Source organism: Lutra lutra, chromosome 4, assembly GCF_902655055.1.
Source record: "Lutra lutra chromosome 4, mLutLut1.2, whole genome shotgun sequence".
Lineage (NCBI taxonomy): Eukaryota > Metazoa > Chordata > Mammalia > Carnivora > Mustelidae > Lutra > Lutra lutra.
Window position 1 is genome coordinate 173957263 of NC_062281.1, and position 17038 is coordinate 173974300.

The 17038-nt window shown below is 57.7% G+C and overlaps 1 protein-coding gene across 7 annotated transcripts in view; it reads left to right on the forward strand.

Annotated features, from left to right (window-relative positions):
* COL16A1 (collagen type XVI alpha 1 chain) overlaps positions 1 to 17038 on the forward strand; it is a 56512-nt gene that overhangs the window by 18471 nt on the left and 21003 nt on the right. For 6 of the 7 annotated variants that reach the window (XR_007126785.1, XR_007126784.1, XM_047726979.1 and 3 more), the window contains 28 exons: positions 79 to 123; positions 208 to 303; positions 478 to 516; positions 1128 to 1172; positions 1341 to 1376; positions 1514 to 1624; positions 2061 to 2096; positions 2322 to 2357; positions 2438 to 2548; positions 2851 to 2895; positions 4628 to 4663; positions 4806 to 4850; positions 5154 to 5285; positions 6045 to 6080; positions 6276 to 6383; positions 6697 to 6819; positions 6927 to 6980; positions 7203 to 7244; positions 7596 to 7631; positions 7753 to 7806; positions 7973 to 8041; positions 9911 to 9964; positions 10054 to 10080; positions 10842 to 10901; positions 11104 to 11151; positions 11284 to 11337; positions 14919 to 14972; positions 15197 to 15229. Coding sequence is in view for 5 of the 7 variants with exons in the window: in XM_047726979.1 (XP_047582935.1) it covers positions 79 to 123; positions 208 to 303; positions 478 to 516; positions 1128 to 1172; positions 1341 to 1376; positions 1514 to 1624; positions 2061 to 2096; positions 2322 to 2357; positions 2438 to 2548; positions 2851 to 2895; positions 4628 to 4663; positions 4806 to 4850; positions 5154 to 5285; positions 6045 to 6080; positions 6276 to 6383; positions 6697 to 6819; positions 6927 to 6980; positions 7203 to 7244; positions 7596 to 7631; positions 7753 to 7806; positions 7973 to 8041; positions 9911 to 9964; positions 10054 to 10080; positions 10842 to 10901; positions 11104 to 11151; positions 11284 to 11337; positions 14919 to 14972; positions 15197 to 15229 (1665 nt within the window). In the remaining 2 variants the exon portion in view is untranslated. The remainder of the gene's footprint in view (positions 1 to 78; positions 124 to 207; positions 304 to 477; positions 517 to 1127; positions 1173 to 1340; positions 1377 to 1513; positions 1625 to 2060; positions 2097 to 2321; positions 2358 to 2437; positions 2549 to 2850; positions 2896 to 4627; positions 4664 to 4805; positions 4851 to 5153; positions 5286 to 6044; positions 6081 to 6275; positions 6384 to 6696; positions 6820 to 6926; positions 6981 to 7202; positions 7245 to 7595; positions 7632 to 7752; positions 7807 to 7972; positions 8042 to 9910; positions 9965 to 10053; positions 10081 to 10841; positions 10902 to 11103; positions 11152 to 11283; positions 11338 to 14918; positions 14973 to 15196; positions 15230 to 17038) is intronic. The other variant, XM_047726980.1, reaches the window with a different exon arrangement.

The window sequence follows — 17038 nt, forward strand, 5'->3', positions numbered from 1 at the left end:
GGGAGGGGCAGTTGGCTGTTGTTGCCCCAGGAAGGTGACAGGCCTCAGGCTTTTCTTCCACCTTCCCCAACTCCACAGGGCCGGCCGGGGGAGATCTGCGTCATGGGGCCCAAAGGACAAAAGGTGAGTTGTGGCGTCTGTGGGACGGAGCGTGGGTGGTAGGTCTGAGGCGGTGGCTTTCTCACACCAACCTTATGTCTGTGCCAGGGAGACCCTGGCTTCGTGGGGCCTGAAGGGCTGGCAGGAGAGCCTGGGCGCCCCGGCCTCCCTGGGCCCCCTGGGATAGGACTTCCTGGGACCCCGGTGAGTATGTCTAGCCCCTGCTGCTCTTCTTTCCTCAGAAACCCTTCTCTTGCTTGGCGGGGGCTGGGGAGATAAGGCTCCTGGGGGTCCTGGTTGGGGGAAGGGGCTCGAGTAGGTCTCACTGTGATGTGGGGTCCCTGGGAAGCCCCTACCTGATGCTGTTTCTGCCCTCAGGGGGACCCAGGCGGCCCGCCAGGCCCTAAAGGAGACAAGGTAAGCACAGGCAGGAGTATGAGCACCACTGCATGGTGGAGGGAGGCAGAAGGGGACCCAGGGCAGCAGGCATGCATGCGGGGAAGGAGCCAGACATTCAGCTGAGGAGGCTGGCTCAGCTCAGCCAGGCCCCTCCCTGGGGAGGGTTCCCATCCCAGCACTTGCTCACATGGGAACCCTGGCCTGGGTTCCAGTCATGGGGACAGGTAGGCCAAAGTCTAGTAATGACCAGAAAGGCCACACCTGGGGGACCCAAGCTCATTTTAGGGTCTTATGCCTTGATGAGCAGAAAGTCCTGGAAAGGACTGTCTGTCTGTCTGTCTGCTATGGTTTCTCTGGGGTCACCCAGATTCCCCTTGACCTGCTGCACTGGGGAAGGGATATACAGAGGCTTCGGATTCTTCCTTCTTTTGCAAGCAGAGGGACTTGGGTTACACGTGGAGAGGAACAGGTAGCATGCAGGAAGTGCTTGCTGACCAAGCTGACCAGGAGGAGTTGGGAGATTTGACTGAGATCATGCTGCCAATTCAGAGAAGGGGCTGATGGGGATGGGGTGAATGGGCTGAGGTCGTGACCAGGAGCCTCCCCCTTAACCTTTCTTCTGACCCCAGGGCAGCTCGGGGGTGCCAGGAAAGGAAGGTCCTGGTGGGAAACCTGTAAGTAAGCCCAGTCTGGAGGTGGAGGGGGGCTGCTGCCCACCATGCCCAGGGCTGCTCTACCAAGGCCTCCAGAGAGAGGGGGGCTGGGTCCTTGGGGCCTCCCTTGGCATACCAGTCCCTCTGGCTGGCACTAACCACTAACATTCACCGCTTCTTCTCCAACAGGGGAAGCCAGGGGTGCCGGGGCTGAAGGGAGAGAAGGTGAGGTCTAGGCCGGGTGACACCGGGTTGGGGTGGGAGTGGGAGGCCCTCTTTGAGGGTGACACTGAGCCTCAGGGGTGCTGGACATTCTCTAGGGACCTGTTGTTTGTCCACTCACAGTCTCTCTCTTCTGCTAGGGTGACCCCTGTGAAGTGTGCCCAACACTGCCTGAAGGCTTCCAGAACTTTGTGGGGCTCCCTGGAAAGCCAGGACCCAAGGGGGAGCCAGGCGATCCTGCACCAGCCAAGGTGAGTGCCCAGGTGGCCATTGAGGGGTCCCCCCAAAAACCTGGGAGTATGATCCTGGAGAGGAGTTCAGTGCTTGACAGAGGGGCTGGGTATTCCTCTTAGCCATAGAGAGATTGTGGGCAGAGGGTCCTGGATCTAGATGGGAGCTGGGTTGAACCATAGAGTGGAGGGCTAGGCTAGAAGGTCACCCAGGTCTCCGTGGCCACCTCCTAGGGCTCTTGAAGGAGGCTCTAAGATGCCTTTTGGGCAGGCTGGGGTGCTCTTTAAGGAGGCTCTAAGATGCCTTTTGGGCAGGCTGGGGTGGAGCCAGCCCTCATAGTGAGTGAGGCTGTGCCTTCCTTCTGGGACTGGGTGTTGGTTGGGGGGCAGGGCTGGGCTACAGTTCTGGGCTTGACTCCCCACCCCACTCCACTCCCTCCCCCACATTTTCTTTCAGGAGGGCCTGGGAGCTGTTGGATGGAAAGGTGATCGGGTAGGTACAGCAACTTTCCAGTAGGGTAGCTTAGACTGGCCTGATTTCCTCCATCTATTACGTGGGTTGATGAGCCCTGGCTCTGGGTGCTGATCTTGAACACCGTAGGACCCCTGGGTATTTGTAGGGTTTGTGGTGTGTAACACTGTGTTCCCCACACATGGCTAGGAAGTTTGCAGGGCCCAACAGGCCCAGTCTCAGCCCATAAACCTTTTCTCCCTGTAGGGAGACCCTGGCATCCAAGGCCCCAAAGGAGAGAAGGTAAGGGAACACGGGTCTCCTGGCTGCCTCTCCCCCCCCAACCTCTGGGGGCCTTTCCAATTCTCTTCTTCCTTCTCCAGGGGGACTCCTGCTTGTCCTGCAGCTTAGCTGTAGGGTCCCAGCATCTTGGGCCCTCCACAGGGGCCAAAGGAGATACGGGCGCCCCTGGCTTTGGTTTGCCTGGACTCCCGGTGAGTGACTAGCCACACCAGTGGCTTCCCTGGCTCTTTTGGCTCTGAGTCTCGAGGCAGAGACCCAGGCCTCCCAGGCCTGCAGCCTCACTTCCCCCTCTATCCCTACACTGCCCCAGGCTGCTTGCCCCTGGGGGCTCCCTCTTAGGACCTCCAAGTGCCCGGCTGCAGGACAGGAGTAGTGGCCAGCTACCTGCAGAGTCGTGGTGTTCCTAATTCCAAGCTGGCCTTTCTCTTTCTGGGTGGATGCTGGGACCATGGAAGTGGGAAGAGGTTCTAATTGTGACTTGATTGCTTTTCAGGGGAAAGTTGGGGCTCCAGGGCCAGCAGGGCTGAAAGGAGAGAAGGTAAGATCTGAGTTAGCTGTCAGGGAGCCTGGGGCTTTCTTGGCAGGGAGGCCGGAAATAGGGATGATACAGACAAGAGATCGAATCCACGGTGAAAAAAAAAGTCATCGGTGTTTTGCAGACAGGAGTCTCCTTGTGAGAGCCCTCATGCTCTCCGAGAGAATTCCTTGTTGTATCTTTATTTTATTGATCATCAAAAACAATTAGGCACACGTAAGACTGCCCTTTAATAAAATAACCATATTTGATTATCCTTTACCATTTATCATGGGCCGGGCCCCGTTCCAAGCATTTGTACATGTGTGAACTTGTTTCCCCCTCCTAAAACCTGATGGGGGAGCTACTCCATTCTTCTCATTTTACGGATGAAGAATTTGGAGCTTGGAGAAGGCCAAGTCAGTTCCCCAAGGCCACATGGCTGCTTGGGTGTAGAGCTGGGATCTGAGCCTGGGAATCTGGCTCCAGAGTCTGTAATCTTTGCCACTCGGCTGGGCCACTCGATTCTGGTGCCCGTGTTCCCATCTGTACGTTTGATTGTGGTGGAGACAAATGACAGTGCTCCCCACACGAGGGCTTCTGTGGGTGGATGAGTGTTCAAGGCTGACAAACACCACAATATATGTTCAGACTCCGCTCTGTCGGGCAAACCACACCTGGCATTTCTCAGATGGAACTTCTGTCCCCCCACCTCTTAGTGGCGGGGTCCTGGTCTCAGTAAATGGCAGGTCCCCAGCTCCTCCAGCTCCAAACCTGCAGCCTCCTGGCTCCCCTGCCTGTCACACGCCCTCGCCGGCCTCTGAAAGTTCCGCCAGCCGCCTCTCTGTGGGCACCCTCCCTCCCCCGCTCCCAAGTCCCAGTGTGGCTCACCTGCTGGCAGCCACCACAGCCTGTCCACGGCCCATTTGTCGGCCGGCAGCTAACATGACGCGCCCTTGTAAAAAGAGCTCAGGTTTCATTATCTCCCTGCTTAAAATCCTTCCTCACTGACTCTGTCTGTACCAAAGTCCTGCTTTGCCCAGCAAGACCCTGGGCGACCGGCCCCTGCCTGCTTTCCTGCCGGCTCTCCTCTCCCTGGTTCTGGGGCTTTAGGTGTGTGGCCCCCTTCCTCTCCGGGCCCTGTCAAGGCCGCTCTTATCTCTTAGATTCTGTACTGTGACTCCCACTTTCTAGCACATTCTTCCTCTCTGCGCTCCCCCCACTGCCCCACTGCTTTCTCAGCTGGCTTGATTCTTGTCTTTCTGATGATAATCATGGTCAACACTTCACTGACCCCTTTCCAAAGCAGCCTCCCCCGTCTCATCTCCCTGCCTGTTTTCTCTGCTGCGCTCATCACAGTTTACAGTTGCTGTGACTCCAAAAATTCTGGTTTTCCCCACAAGTATATGTAAACTCCATGAGGTGCTTAAACGGTGCTCCCTGCATCCAACCCACGCCTTGGCCTTGCACACGGTGTTGGCGTCCAGCGAATAGCCATCGGATGAATGAATGAATGACCTTTGGGGGCTGGGATTCTGTGAAGTGAGGCTGAGGGCAAGAACTTGCCACAGACTCTCCTGGGAACCTTGGGGGCAATCCCCTTCCCTCTCTGGGCCTCAGTTTCCCTCATCAGGAACTGAGAGGGGTAGGCAGTCTAGAAGTCATCACTGGATACTTTTTGTGGTTTGTGGTTTGGGACTGACCTGGACCTGTCAGGCCACCTCACTTTGACCCTATGTTCTCTGCTTTGCTCCAGGGTAATTTTGGGGAGATGGGGCCAGCGGGCCGGCAGGTGAGTGTGCTCAGTGACAGCTCTGGGGGAGGAGGAAACGAGGGAGGTGGGCGTGTGGGGAAGACCCTGTGCTGGGGTGTGGCCCAGCATAGCACCGGCAGGTGATGGGCCTCACACATGGCTTCTTTTTTTAATCACACAGGGCCCACCAGGGCCAGTGGGAGCCACAGGCATCAAAGGGGAGAAGGTGAGTCTGGGGACATTCCCCACCTGCAGCCAGGGTGAACTTCCTCAGTGCACACTTCCTCTAATTCCAGCCTTTCAAGGCTCCTGAGCCTTGCTCCTTAGCATGGCTTCTGAGACCTTGATGACCTTGACAATGTGGTCCCCACCTTCCTTTCTTACCTGTCCTCCCGCAGTCTCTCCTAAGATACCCCTCCCCCCACAGAGATGCTGTCAGGCCCAGCTGGGTTCCCTAGGCCCCAGATCCCAAGCCTGGCCTGGGATCCCCTGCCACCCCACATCCTGACCCTGTGTCCTTGCTTGGCAGGGGGAGCCTTGTGAGCCATGCCCAGCCCTGTCCAGACCTCAGGATGGGGACAGCTACATGGTGGCCTTGCCTGGCCCTCCTGGAGAGAAGGGAGAGCCCGGGCCTCCAGGCTTCGGCTTACCAGGAAAACAGGTGAGTTCCTGGGTTGTTTCGGGCAAGGCTCAAAGGAGGGGGGGGACCCCTGCCTGGGTCTCTTGGCTCCACGGACAGAGGGGAGTAGGTGGGAGGGTGTGGAAGCTTCAGCACTTCTGTCTCCAGAGGAGGCTAGCCTCAGGGGCCTCAGCCCTTCCTCCTGGGACGCAGCCTGGCAGAGCGCGCCGAGCACAGACTTGGGACCAGCCTGGCCTGGGTTCAAACTCTAGCTCTGCTTTTTACTCACTCTTCGACTTGAGCAAGTTACTCCTCTCCGTGCCTCTGCTTCCTCTGCATGGCGTTGTTGGAAAGCCTCAAGATGCTGTGTGTGAAGCACTTCACAGCTCACAACAGACATCCAGGAAGTGATGGCTACCACGGGGCCCATTACTATTGCGGCTTTACTGGGAGCAGCAAGCACTGGCACAGGGTACGCTCTGTGCCACACACTGCTTCACACGTCCTGGCATGTCCAACCTCACAGGGACTCGACAGGATAGAGGCCAGAGCCATTTTTATCTTTTCCATTGACAGATAAGGAAGCCGAGTCTCAGAGAGGTTAAGTAACTTGCCCAGGGTCGCCCGGGCAGGAGTCTGGCTCGTTTCTTCTCTGCATTTATACAGAATCACTTCCCCAGAACGGGAGCGGGGATTTTGTTCTGTTTTGCGTATGACTGTATTCCCTGTGTCTAACACAGTGCAGGACACTTAGCGGTGTCCGCTGTGAGTGCACGGGTGCTAGAAATGCTTTCTCCCTAGGGCAAGGCTGGAGAGCGTGGACTGAAGGGGCAGAAGGTGAGAACCTCATGGGCTTGGGCGGGCACCACCCATCTGATGAGCTTCCCACCTCCTTTTCCTGCTTGCGTTGTGCCCATCCTCTCCTCCCTGGACAGCCCCCAGCCCCAGTGAAGGGTCTCTGAGTGCCTTTAGTTCCCAAGAGGGCAGTCTGCCCCTGCTGGGTTGGCCCTCCTTGAACCCTGCTCCTTACAGGGTGATGCTGGGAATCCTGGAGATCCTGGAGTGCCAGGCACCACGGGGCAGCCGGGACTGTCGGGAGAGCCTGGGGTTCGGGGCCCCATGGGCCCGAAAGGAGAAAAGGTCAGTCGGGCAGGAGACATTGTGTTGCATGAACAAAAAGAAATCAGACTGAGAGTTAATGAGGCGAGGGACACCAGAGTCAGGCTGTGAGCCTTACGGGGTATCAGAGTCACTGTGAAGATGCCTCAGCTCTTCTCCACGGCAGGGAGGAGAAGAGCAGAGAGTGTCAGGGGCGGTTTTGATTTCCCAGACTGAGATGGGGACACTGGAGGGGCAGAGCTCTTAGAGGGGCACAAGGACTCTCTTTGCGATGTCTCCTCCTGGCCTGGCCAGCCCTGGCTCAGGGCTCCTGGCTGTGCCCATCTCTGACCAGGGTGATGGCTGCACTGCCTGCCCCAGCCTGCAGGGGGCAGTGACGAACATGGCGGGACTGCCTGGGAAGCCAGGCCCCAAAGGAGAACCCGGCCCAGAAGGCATGGGCCGGCCTGGTAAACCGGTGAGTCCTGGCTGCCTGCCCCTTGGTCTTTCCCTGCCTGAGCTTTGCCTTCTCTCCCACCTGCACCTTTCCCCCTGTGGGACCCATGGGCCACCTGTATCTTTTAGGGCCAGCCTGGTCTACCTGGAGTTCAAGGGCCCCCAGGACTGAAGGGCATCCAGGTACGTGTGCATCCCGGGAGAGCCTGGGCTGCAGGTGTGCGTGGTGAGGGTAGATACATAGGTGAGGCAGATACATTGGCCCATTGGGCCTGGAGTGGGGAAGATGGGCTACAGAGTAGGGAGAAGCTAGAAAAAAGGAGGTTAAGGGGAAGAGGCTAGGGAAGGAGGTTTTAAGGGTAAGCAGGGAATCTCAAGCCAAGGATTGTCCTATTGCCTCTTCAGGGAGAGCCCGGGCTTCCAGGAAAGGGAGTCCAAGGGCCCCAGGTGAGTGTTTAGCCTTACCTTTGCCTCCCTGTCCCCCAATGCCTCCAACACTTCCATTAGCCAGCTGCTCACTCCTGTACATTCCCCAAACTACAGAGCTCTGTCTGCCCTCGAATGCTCAAGGGCACAGCTCTGGCATAGGGAATCTGTCAGCAGCCCTGTAACAGTGGCTGGCCTGCTATTACTTCTGTGGAGGACCTTGGCTTCGTCCCCTGCCTCTCTTACCCTCACAGTCTTTCCGTGGAGCTCTCTGGACTTTGGGCTGGTAGATGCCCCAGCCCAGACCAGCTGTGCCAGTGGGACAGGTTGGCCTGGGCAGCTGTGGCCCAGTCTGTGGTTTCTGACTTGCAGGGGGAACCTGGAGTCCAGGGTTTGCCTGGTATTCAGGTACGTCCGCTTTGGGGCCCAGAGGAGACTGGGGGCCGGGGATGGGAAGGGAAAAGGAGGGAAGGGAAAGGGAGGAAAGGGAAAGGAACCCTTTAGAACAAGGGTTAACTTCTGTCTGCAGGGACTTCCAGGACCTCGGGGACCACCTGGACCTGTTGGAGAGAAGGGTGCCAAGGTGAGCCTCTGCCTCGTAGGGTGCTAGCCCTGTGGTGCTTTGGAGTGTCTTGGCCGAGGGGACAGGGGACCAGTGACATGTCCACTGCAGGGCCACCCAAGATCTGATCTGATGCATCTCACCTGCCTGATTACCCTTGGTAGCCTCTGTGTCCTCTTTTCCACAGGGGTCTCCAGGACTGAAAGGGGCTGCTGGGCCTATGGGGCCCCCCGGTGGCAGCATCTCTGGGCCTCCGGTAAGGGTCCTCTCTGCGCTCTGTGCTGGACGCTTGCTGGGGCCAAGGCACTTACTATTGGGAAGAGGGCACAGTGTTGACCCTGCTGGGGCATGGCAGCATGGGGACGGGAGGAGGGAAGCCCAGCCTCTGAGAAGGAAGACCACCCCGTCTGGATGGGGACACCTGACTAATGTTGTTACCAATCCCCGTCATTTTACCGATCCCCATCATTTTGGGAGCAGTGGCTGCTAAGCCTGGTGCTAAGCTCTAGACCTGGGATCTGCTTAAACCTCCCTGAAAGGGAATGGCTGTTACTGTCCCTGTTTCATAGATGAGGAAGCTGAAGGCCAGAGGGCGAGGGAGCCAAGGCAGGACTTGAACCCTGGTCTGTCTGACTCAAAGCACGTATGGGGACTCACTCACCCCCACTTCAAACCTTGGGCCTTGGGGGAATCTTCTAACTGAGTGCTGCCCCATCGAACTCTCCATAGTGATGGGAATGTTCTATTCTCCTCTGCCTGAGGCACATATGGTCATCAAGCACTTGAACTGTGGCCAGCGTAACTCAGGAGCTAAGTTGTAAATTTCATTTAATTTTAATTAATTTAAATTTAAATAAGCACATGTGGCTATCGGCTGCCCGACTGGGCAGGCCAGATCTCTCTCGACTCAAAATACTTCCAACCTCATTACCTTCCAAGACCTCTCTTTATGACCGTCCCACCAGCGAGTCCCCTCTTTATGACTGTCCCACCAGTGAGTGCCATGCTTTAAAAGATGTGTCTATTGAACAAACTGCAGAGATTAAGTAATAATAAGTACATTTCCTCATTTTCATTCATCAAAGACCTGCATAATAGTCAGCTTCTGCTCCATACGAATCTACTAGAATTTTACAAGATGGTATAATTCTAGCCTAACTCAAAGAAATGCTATCTTTCAGCCAGCCTGTGCCATGCTGGGTCGTGGGCAAATGTGTTTTTTCTTCTTGGGCTTTTGGTAATGGGGAAAATAGCCTGGCGAAAGATACCTTTTCTATCTTTATGGGTCCCTAGAGAAATTCCAGTTCTGGTTTGGCAATCACTGATAAGAGTCCTGTCGAGGGTGCTTGGAAGCCCAGAGGAGCCCGCACCCTGCCCATGTCCATGGCCGCTCCCAGGGACCCCCAGGGGAAAGGCAGAGGTTAAAGGCAAAGGTGGTTCTGGTCCTCAAGGAGTTTTGAGTCCCTAGTGTGAAGGTGGCAGAGCCCACAGAAAGGCAGCCTTCCAAATGCCGTCGTTCTGCCCGGCGGACTTCTCTAGACCTCCTTCTCTCAGGCCAAACCCCATCCAGGAGGCTTTCCAATCTCAGCCCCCAACGCAGTCCTAGTTGTGTGACCACAGGCAAGTGACAGCCTTTCAGAGTCTCCAAATCCTTGGTGATAAAATAAGAACAGAAATTTCTCCTTCCTGCTAAGTCTTTGGAGATAACCTTTGTGATAGAACGAGTGTCAAGCATGAAAGGGAGGGGCAGGGAGAGGGCAGGGGCCTCGGGCCGCCTAGAGCAGGGTACAGTCGTGCTGGGGGGGGTCTCTTACAAAATTTCTTTAAGCCTGAGTTCCCTCACCAGTCAGACGGAATTGTGCCATCCTACAGGGCTGGGGTTGGGGGGTGGTCCCACTCAGCGTCGTCTGACAGACGCTTGGCCCAGGGTCTGACACCCAGAAGGCACTCAGGAAATGTCAGTCTTCCTACTTCCTCCACTCCTTGTCTCCTGTGCCAGAGTCCCCTCCTTGAGGACAGGGGCACTAGGACACAGGCTTCTGCTAGTCCTATCTGCCCTGTGGGTGGGCCGCGCGGCTTGGCTGCCATCCAGGCTTGCCGCTGACCCTGGGCTCTCTCCCCTCAGGGCCCAGATGGGCAGCAAGGACAAACTGGACTTCCTGGAGCCAGAGGGATGCCGGTGAGCACAGAGTCTCAGAACAGCAGGAAGCTGTGGCGTTGTGCCTTCACACCTCTCCCTACTCACCTCACTGTGTTTCTTCCCTGCAGGGTGAAAAGGGACCTCAGGGAGAGAAGGTGAGTCCCAAGGCCCTGTGGTCAATACTGTGGGGAAATTAACCACCCCTGGAGCCCCACCCTTAAGGGAACCTTTACACATGGTGGTAGCTCTAGACTGGAGGACAGAGGCTGAGGAGTCATCCCAGTCTCCTTGCTACTGCCAGCTCCCTGGTTCTAGGAAGCCGGGGCCCCAAACATTTCTCACTTCACTTGGTTGCTGGCCCAGGGCACAACTAGGATGCCAGGAGACCCAGAGAGCTCTAAAGGCCCCATGGGGGCAGCTGTACTGGCAGATGGGGCCTGAGTCACAGGCCAGGGCAGGCACTAAGCTGGGGAGGACCAGGGGTGAGAGGGCAGAGAGGCAGGGGGCCGGGGCCAGGCTAAGGGGAGTGGGAGGGCAGCGGCCAAGCTGCAAGTGTCGCAGAGGCAGAACACCTGTGTAACTGCAGATGCTGAATGCAAACTGACAGCACGAGCAGTAGCACCCAGCCGCCGGGGGCCTCAGGCCTCCCCGTGTGGCAGGAGCCCCGTGTACGTCCATCCCTGCCATCCTCCTGACCGTCTGTGCATTTGGTGCGATCACCCTCGTTTTACAGATAAGGTGACTGAGACTCGAGAGGTTGAAGAGGTTTCCTAAGGGCACAGTCGTCAAGAGGCAGATCCTGGATTTAAACCCTGGCCCCTCCATCCTAGAGCCCGTGCTGCCTCCTAGATCCTGGTTTCCAGAAGGTCCTCTATCCTGGCCCCACCCCCACCGACAAAAGCTCTTGTCTTTTCAGGGCGAACCTGGGGAGTGTTCCTGCCCCTCTCGAGGGGACCCCATCTTCTCTGGCATGCCGGTGAGTGGCGCTGAGAGCCCTGCCCCCCAGCCGGGGGAGAGGCCTGGCTTCCTGTGTTGGTTCAACATGCGAGCCCCCCCCCCCCCAGCCCCCGCAGGGCTTTGCAGAGGCCCCAGCCAGCTGCCTCCCCACGCAGCCCTGCGCTTGGTGTGGACGTTGCCTATAACCTCTCCCTTCTTTTGCGACCCCCACTCCCACCCAGGGTGCTCCGGGACTTTGGATGGGCAGCTCCTGGCAGCCGGGCCCGCAGGTGTGTGTCGCTTGTCTCCTCTGTCTCTCCACTTGTCCGCCAGCGCCCCGTGGCTTGCCCACCCTGATGCTGACACCCCCAGCAGTGGGGCAGAACTTTCTCTGGGGTCTGATGACTTCTCCTCTCCCTCAGGGTCCCCCAGGGGTTCCCGGACCACCTGGCCCTCCTGGAATGCCCGGGCTACAGGTAAAGGGGGAGAAGAGAATGGGAGTCTGGAAGGCAGGGAGCCAGGGTGGCCGTGCTGGGGCTCTGTGCTGGCCTTCACTCAACACTTGCGTGTGCCATCCTCACGGGGGTCCCTGCTCCACAGAGCAGCATGGGGGGGCACCCACTGATCCTTTAGGGCAGGCTAGGGACAGTCTCAGCCCTTTCTTGAGGAACGCCCTGCTATGTGCTCGCCTGGGCACCCTACTGACCTCCAGGCCAAGCTCAGACCTCAGTCAGCTGTCAGGAACCCAGAATCTGGATCAAACAGCCCCTAACACTGGCCTGGTGCGCCCCTGGTTTGGAGCAGTGTGCAACATTCATTCACGCGAAGAGGGAGGGAGGAAGACGAATTAGGGCGTGGGGTCAGAAAGTGGGAGGAGGGCAAGGAAGGTGTTGGAGAAGAGTGTTGGAAAGAATCCAGACTTAGAGGAAATGAGTGAGTGAGCCCATGAGGGAGAGCATTCCTGACAGCGAAAGCGCAGGTGCAAAGGTTCGGGGGCGGGACTGTGCCTGACAGTTGGGGGAGTAGCAGGGAGGCCGCTGACAGTGAGGGGAGAGCAGTGGGAGTGGAGATCCGTGCAGCACTCTGCTGAGGGAGCGCACTCCAGAGCCTGTCCATCAGCCTGACTTTGAATCCCAGCCCTGCCAGCTGCTAGCGGTGCGATGCCCGGCAAGTTACCTACCCTCTCTGTGTCTCAGCTCCTTCACCTGTTAAGTGGAGATCATTACAGCACAGACCTCATGGGGCTTTTGTGAATTTTAAACAAGTTAACGCATGTGAGATGTGTAGAACCACGCCTGGCACACAGTAAACGGTTAGACGGCATTAGCCGACATTAGGCCGCTGCCCATGATTATTTTATATCCGTTCCCTCATTCGCTGGAGTCTCACGTCAACTCCGGTAGGCAAGATGGCATTCTCCCTAAGTCTCAGCTGGGTGAACGGGCTCCGAGGGGTGAAGTATCTTGTCTGGGGTCATCCGGCTCAGAATTGGCAGTGCTGGACTGGGCTTCCCCAGCGCCCAGCATTTTCTCTTCCCTGCCAATGCCCTGCGGGACAGCTCCCCAGCAACTTGCACGCCAGGCGCCATTCTCTGAAGGTCCCAGGAGGGACAGACAGTGGCTTCTGCATGTCTGGCAGAGCAGAAGCAGAGCAGAGTCCCATGGGAGCTTTTCACAAACTACTCCCCTCTTCCCCCACTCCCGCCCCGGAGATTTGCCACATTTCCCCCGCTGCCACCCCGGGGGTGAGAATCTGTTCTGGTGAGTCCCCACGGCTGATGGGAGTCTCTGCCGGGATCCAATTCTCTCTGTCTCATCAAGAGCTCAGAATGAGAGCCAACTCTCCGTTCCCCCACGGGCCAACTGCACATTTACCAAGTGTCCCCGCCTCCTGCTGCACCACCAGGAAGCAGGAATCTGTCTGCGGGGGTCTTGCAGTTTGCTTGGGGAAGCATGAGAGTCATTTCAAAGTGACCCATTAACACGCTGATGGAGTGTGAACCCTGCCAAGACATGCTGAGGGAACAAGGCAGAAAAGAGTGACTGCAGAGTCTGGTCCCAGGCACCGGAGTCCTCGCCCGGTGCCAGTGCGGGAGACCAAGCCAAGGCTGCCACTAATAGGCACCTGCCCCGTATCAGGCAAGATACTGCTCTTCCTCGCCAGGTCGGTCCTGCAGTCCTTCCAAGGAAGGGAGGGCCAGGCAGCTCTCCCCCCCCCCCCCCCCCCCCCGTCTTCAGGCTCAGAAACGGGCCCAGAGATAGATAGCGTTTATTTGCCTAAGGAATGAAATCTCCTGTCATCCTCCATCCATGCCCCAGAAGGGGAAACTGAGGCAGGGAGGCCGAGCCACGTGCCTGAGGCTATACAGTTAGCAGCCAGTGAGTGGGTAGCTCTTGGCTTCCAGGGCAGAACAACAGGTGGGAACTTTAGTTCCAAGAAGGCAAGGAAAGAAAATCACCAAGTATCAGGCTTGAAGTCACACACACCGGCAATGGCAAGTGGGGCGGGGCGGGGGCATAATTTAGGTGCATAAGGATAACGACCAGGTTCAAGGCGTTTTCCAGGCACTGGGCACTGTCCTGAGCCCATTACCCCGTGAACTCACTCGGGCCGCAGAAGGACTGGCACAGGAGCCTGCTGGAGGGAGGCTGCCCTGGCCTTGGTAGAGCCTGGCCTGGAACAGGGAGGGCTGGGGGGGGGGCGGGGGGGAGGTGGCCGTGTTCCATCACTGGGAGCTGGGACTTGAAGGGAGGCCAGATCTCAGAAGGGGCCAAGGAAGAGCAGGGTGTGCAGCGGTGCATTCCCTCCAGCGTCTTTGATGTATGCTTCCTCTGTAGCTGGGGATTGAGAAGGGAACACACTCCTGGCCCCCCACAGGAGGTATTTAATATGCCAATATGCACCATGAGCCTGCAGGGGCCACAGGGAGTCTGGGTGGCAAATAGGTCACAGGAGTTCCTCATCAACCTCATGCTCTCCTTTATGCCTCGCCATAGAGGATCGCTGTTTCACAGATAAGGAAACTGAGGCACAGAGATTTTTTTTCCCCCAAGTAAGCTGCTGGAGGTTACCCAGGTAGCTGGGGTTCCCACCTGCCTAGGTCTGGCTACGTACACGAGTATTGTGGGGAATGTCTTTTGAGGAAGGTTCTGGAATCCTGGTTAAGAGAGGGTTTGGAGCCAGTGGTCCTGACTCTGAATCTCGCCCCTGCACTTTGCTCATCTTGTGACCTCGGGCAAGTTACTTAGCTTCTCAGAATTCTTCTTCACCATCTTCTTCTTCTTTTTAAGATTTTATTTATTTATTTGACAGAGAGAGAGAGGGAACACAAGCAGGGTGAGTGGGAGAGGAAGAAGCAGTCTCCCCACAGAGCAGGGAGCCTGATGCGGGACTCCATCCCAGGACCCTGGGATCATGACCTGAGCTGAAGGCAGACGTTTAACGACTGACCCACCCAGGCACCTCCTCCCCATTTTAAAGATTTTATTTATTTATTTGACAGAGAGAGAGAGAAAGCCCAAGTAGGCAGAGCGGCGGGCAGAGGGAGAGGGGGAAGCAGACTTCCGGCTGTGCGTGGAGCCCGATGTTGGGCTTGATCCCAGGACCCTGGGATCATGACCTGAGCCAAAGGCAGAGGCTTAATGACTGATCCCCCCAGGCGCCCCCTCTCAGAATTCTTTGTTCCGGCTTTAAGTTGGGTGTGATACCACCTAGCTCACCAAGAGCTCTGTGATTCAGCGAGATCAGATAGGAAATGAACACAGCACAGAAAGGATCGTATTTACTATGTGGAAGCCTCTTTGCCTGGTTTCTGACGTTCCTCTAACATGTAGGAAAAACTTCCTGTTGAACTGCTCCTGGGGTCCCCCTTCTGGGCCTCCTCCACGTTCCCCACAAACGGTCTGGGGATTCTGAGCTAAGCATGGATGCCAGCCTTGCATCCGCCGGGCTCTCAGCGCTGCAGGAAGGGAAGGGGCAGGGGGGCTGGTGGGCGTGAAGCAGGGCGGCCTTCAGGCTCAAGAGGAGTCCACTCACTCGTGTCTCTTCTTGGCCACAGGGAGTACCTGGAAACACCGGTTTGCCTGGACAGCCCGGGCTAACTGCGGAACTGGTAGGTACCAGCCAGGGTCCCCGTGCAGCCCCCTCCCTGCCCTTCCCAGGATGGAGCTGGCCATGCCAGCCCTCTTAGCTGCAGCGCCGGTCCTCGTCCCTCCATCCTGCGAGGCAGGGAGAAGTCAGGGTGGCGTGTATCTTCCCAAGACCCCACCTGATCCTGTAAGTCTCTGTCCCCTTTCCCGCTCACCTGCCTGAGCCCTCCTGTCTTGTCTCCTGCAGGGCTCCTTACCAATTGAACAGCACCTCCTTAAGGTAAGAGGGGAAGAGGGGAGGAGGAATCGGCAGAGTGGTCTCCTAAGGGGATTGTTGCAGGAAGTGCTCAGCAACACACAGGGAGAGCAGGGGGAATGTCCCTTCTCCAAGCAGCTGTCTCAGGGGGCCTAGCATGGTGCCTGGCGCATAACAGCGCCTCAGTCTTCCTTGCTGAATGAGTGTTTGGAGGAATCCTGCCAAGGTAGCCCCATGGTGGATGTTGAGGGCAGTTTCTGCCCCAAAGCCTGCCCACGAGAGCCACCAATGAGGCCCTGTACCATCCTGGTCCCACCAAGGCAGGGTCCAGCAGCTTCTAGAGCAGGGCGGGAGGGCCAGAGTAGAATTGTGGGGTCACCCAGCAGGGAGATGTGGAGGTTACTTATGTTCTTGGACGGGACTGGTTTGGGAGACTGGAAGAAGGACAGATTGACCAGAGGACCATCCAGAAAGAATCCAGGGAGGAAACAGGAGTTCAGGAGCAGTTCTGGTGGTACAGGAGAGGGGATCTGAAGTCCCGGTGGGGTCAGCCCGTGCCAGCGCTGCCAATGGCGTCAAGACCACCCTGAGGGCTCTGGCCTGGTCTGGCCTCCCAACCTGGGCACCAAGGGTGACATGGGCTTCCCTTGCTCCGTCACTTCTGGAGACAAGACCTGGATCCTCCTCTCCTCCAGCTCAGCATCCTCTGGGGTCCCTCCAGAAGCCCCCTGTCCTGGCCACCCCCTTCTAGTACCGGCTGGCCAGTACCCTGGACCTCTCACTTCCCCCGTGGGTCCTGGTCAGGCCAGAGCATGGGCACTGCCTTCCCTGTCCCCGCTCTGGACAGCAGATGTCTCCAGAAGAAGCTTGTAATCGGGTTCACCTCCTGACAGCAGCTACAGGTTGGATCACGTGAAGTGTGGCAAGGAAACCCCAGTTCTTCTCCCTGAGGCTCCTGGCAAGCTGGGGATCCCCCAAGTCCTGCCCCCGGGCACGGGATCACATGACCCCAAATGCAGGATTTGGCATGTTTCTGTGTCCTATGTCATCTGAACGGCCTTGTGGAGGACCGCAAACTGGAACGGAGCATGGTCTGGGCAAGGGGTCAGATGGCACCCCAGAGGAAGCCTGGGCCTGCGGATCAAGTGCCAGCTCTGGCCTCAGCAGAGCAGGGTCCAGCACGGGCCCCCACTTACCAGAGATGAGTCGCACTGTGTCTCCGAGCATCGGCTTTCTCATCTCCAGAACGATTACAAGATTACCCGCCTCATTGCACTGCCGGGAGTGAATGCGATCACGGGCAAAGGTCTATTACAGTGGCCAGCATCATGGGTGCTGAGCCCATGCCAACCATTATCCCCAGGCTGGGCAGTGAGCAGTGAACGTGGAGTGGGAGCTCCTGCCCAGGGGCCCAGGGACAACCCGCCATGGATGGGCAAACCTGGGAGCCCGTGACAGTCAGCAGCCCTCGGGACAGGAGGGCAAGCCCCATCCCAGAGGTTGTCTGCAAAAGGCCTGGCTCGGCCTGCGGCTGCCCCGTTGCTCCCTTGGGCAGAGAAGCCGGTGTGCGGGAGCCGGCCTTCCCAGCCCGAATCCTGGTGGTGTGTCCTCACAGCGGGGGCCGGTTGCAGGAACAGCCGGGACAGATGGTCCCTCCGCGGGCCCCTCCGCCTCCTCCCACACGCCTGTCTGGAAAGTGGCTTTGGCTTGGCCCCACAGAGCTGCTTCCTGGAGGCAACTCAAAGCCAGTGTTGGGATCGGGTCCCCTGAGGATGGAGCAAAGCTGCCGCAGGGATGTGGCTGGGGAGAGAGAGAGAATGCGAGCGGGCAGGG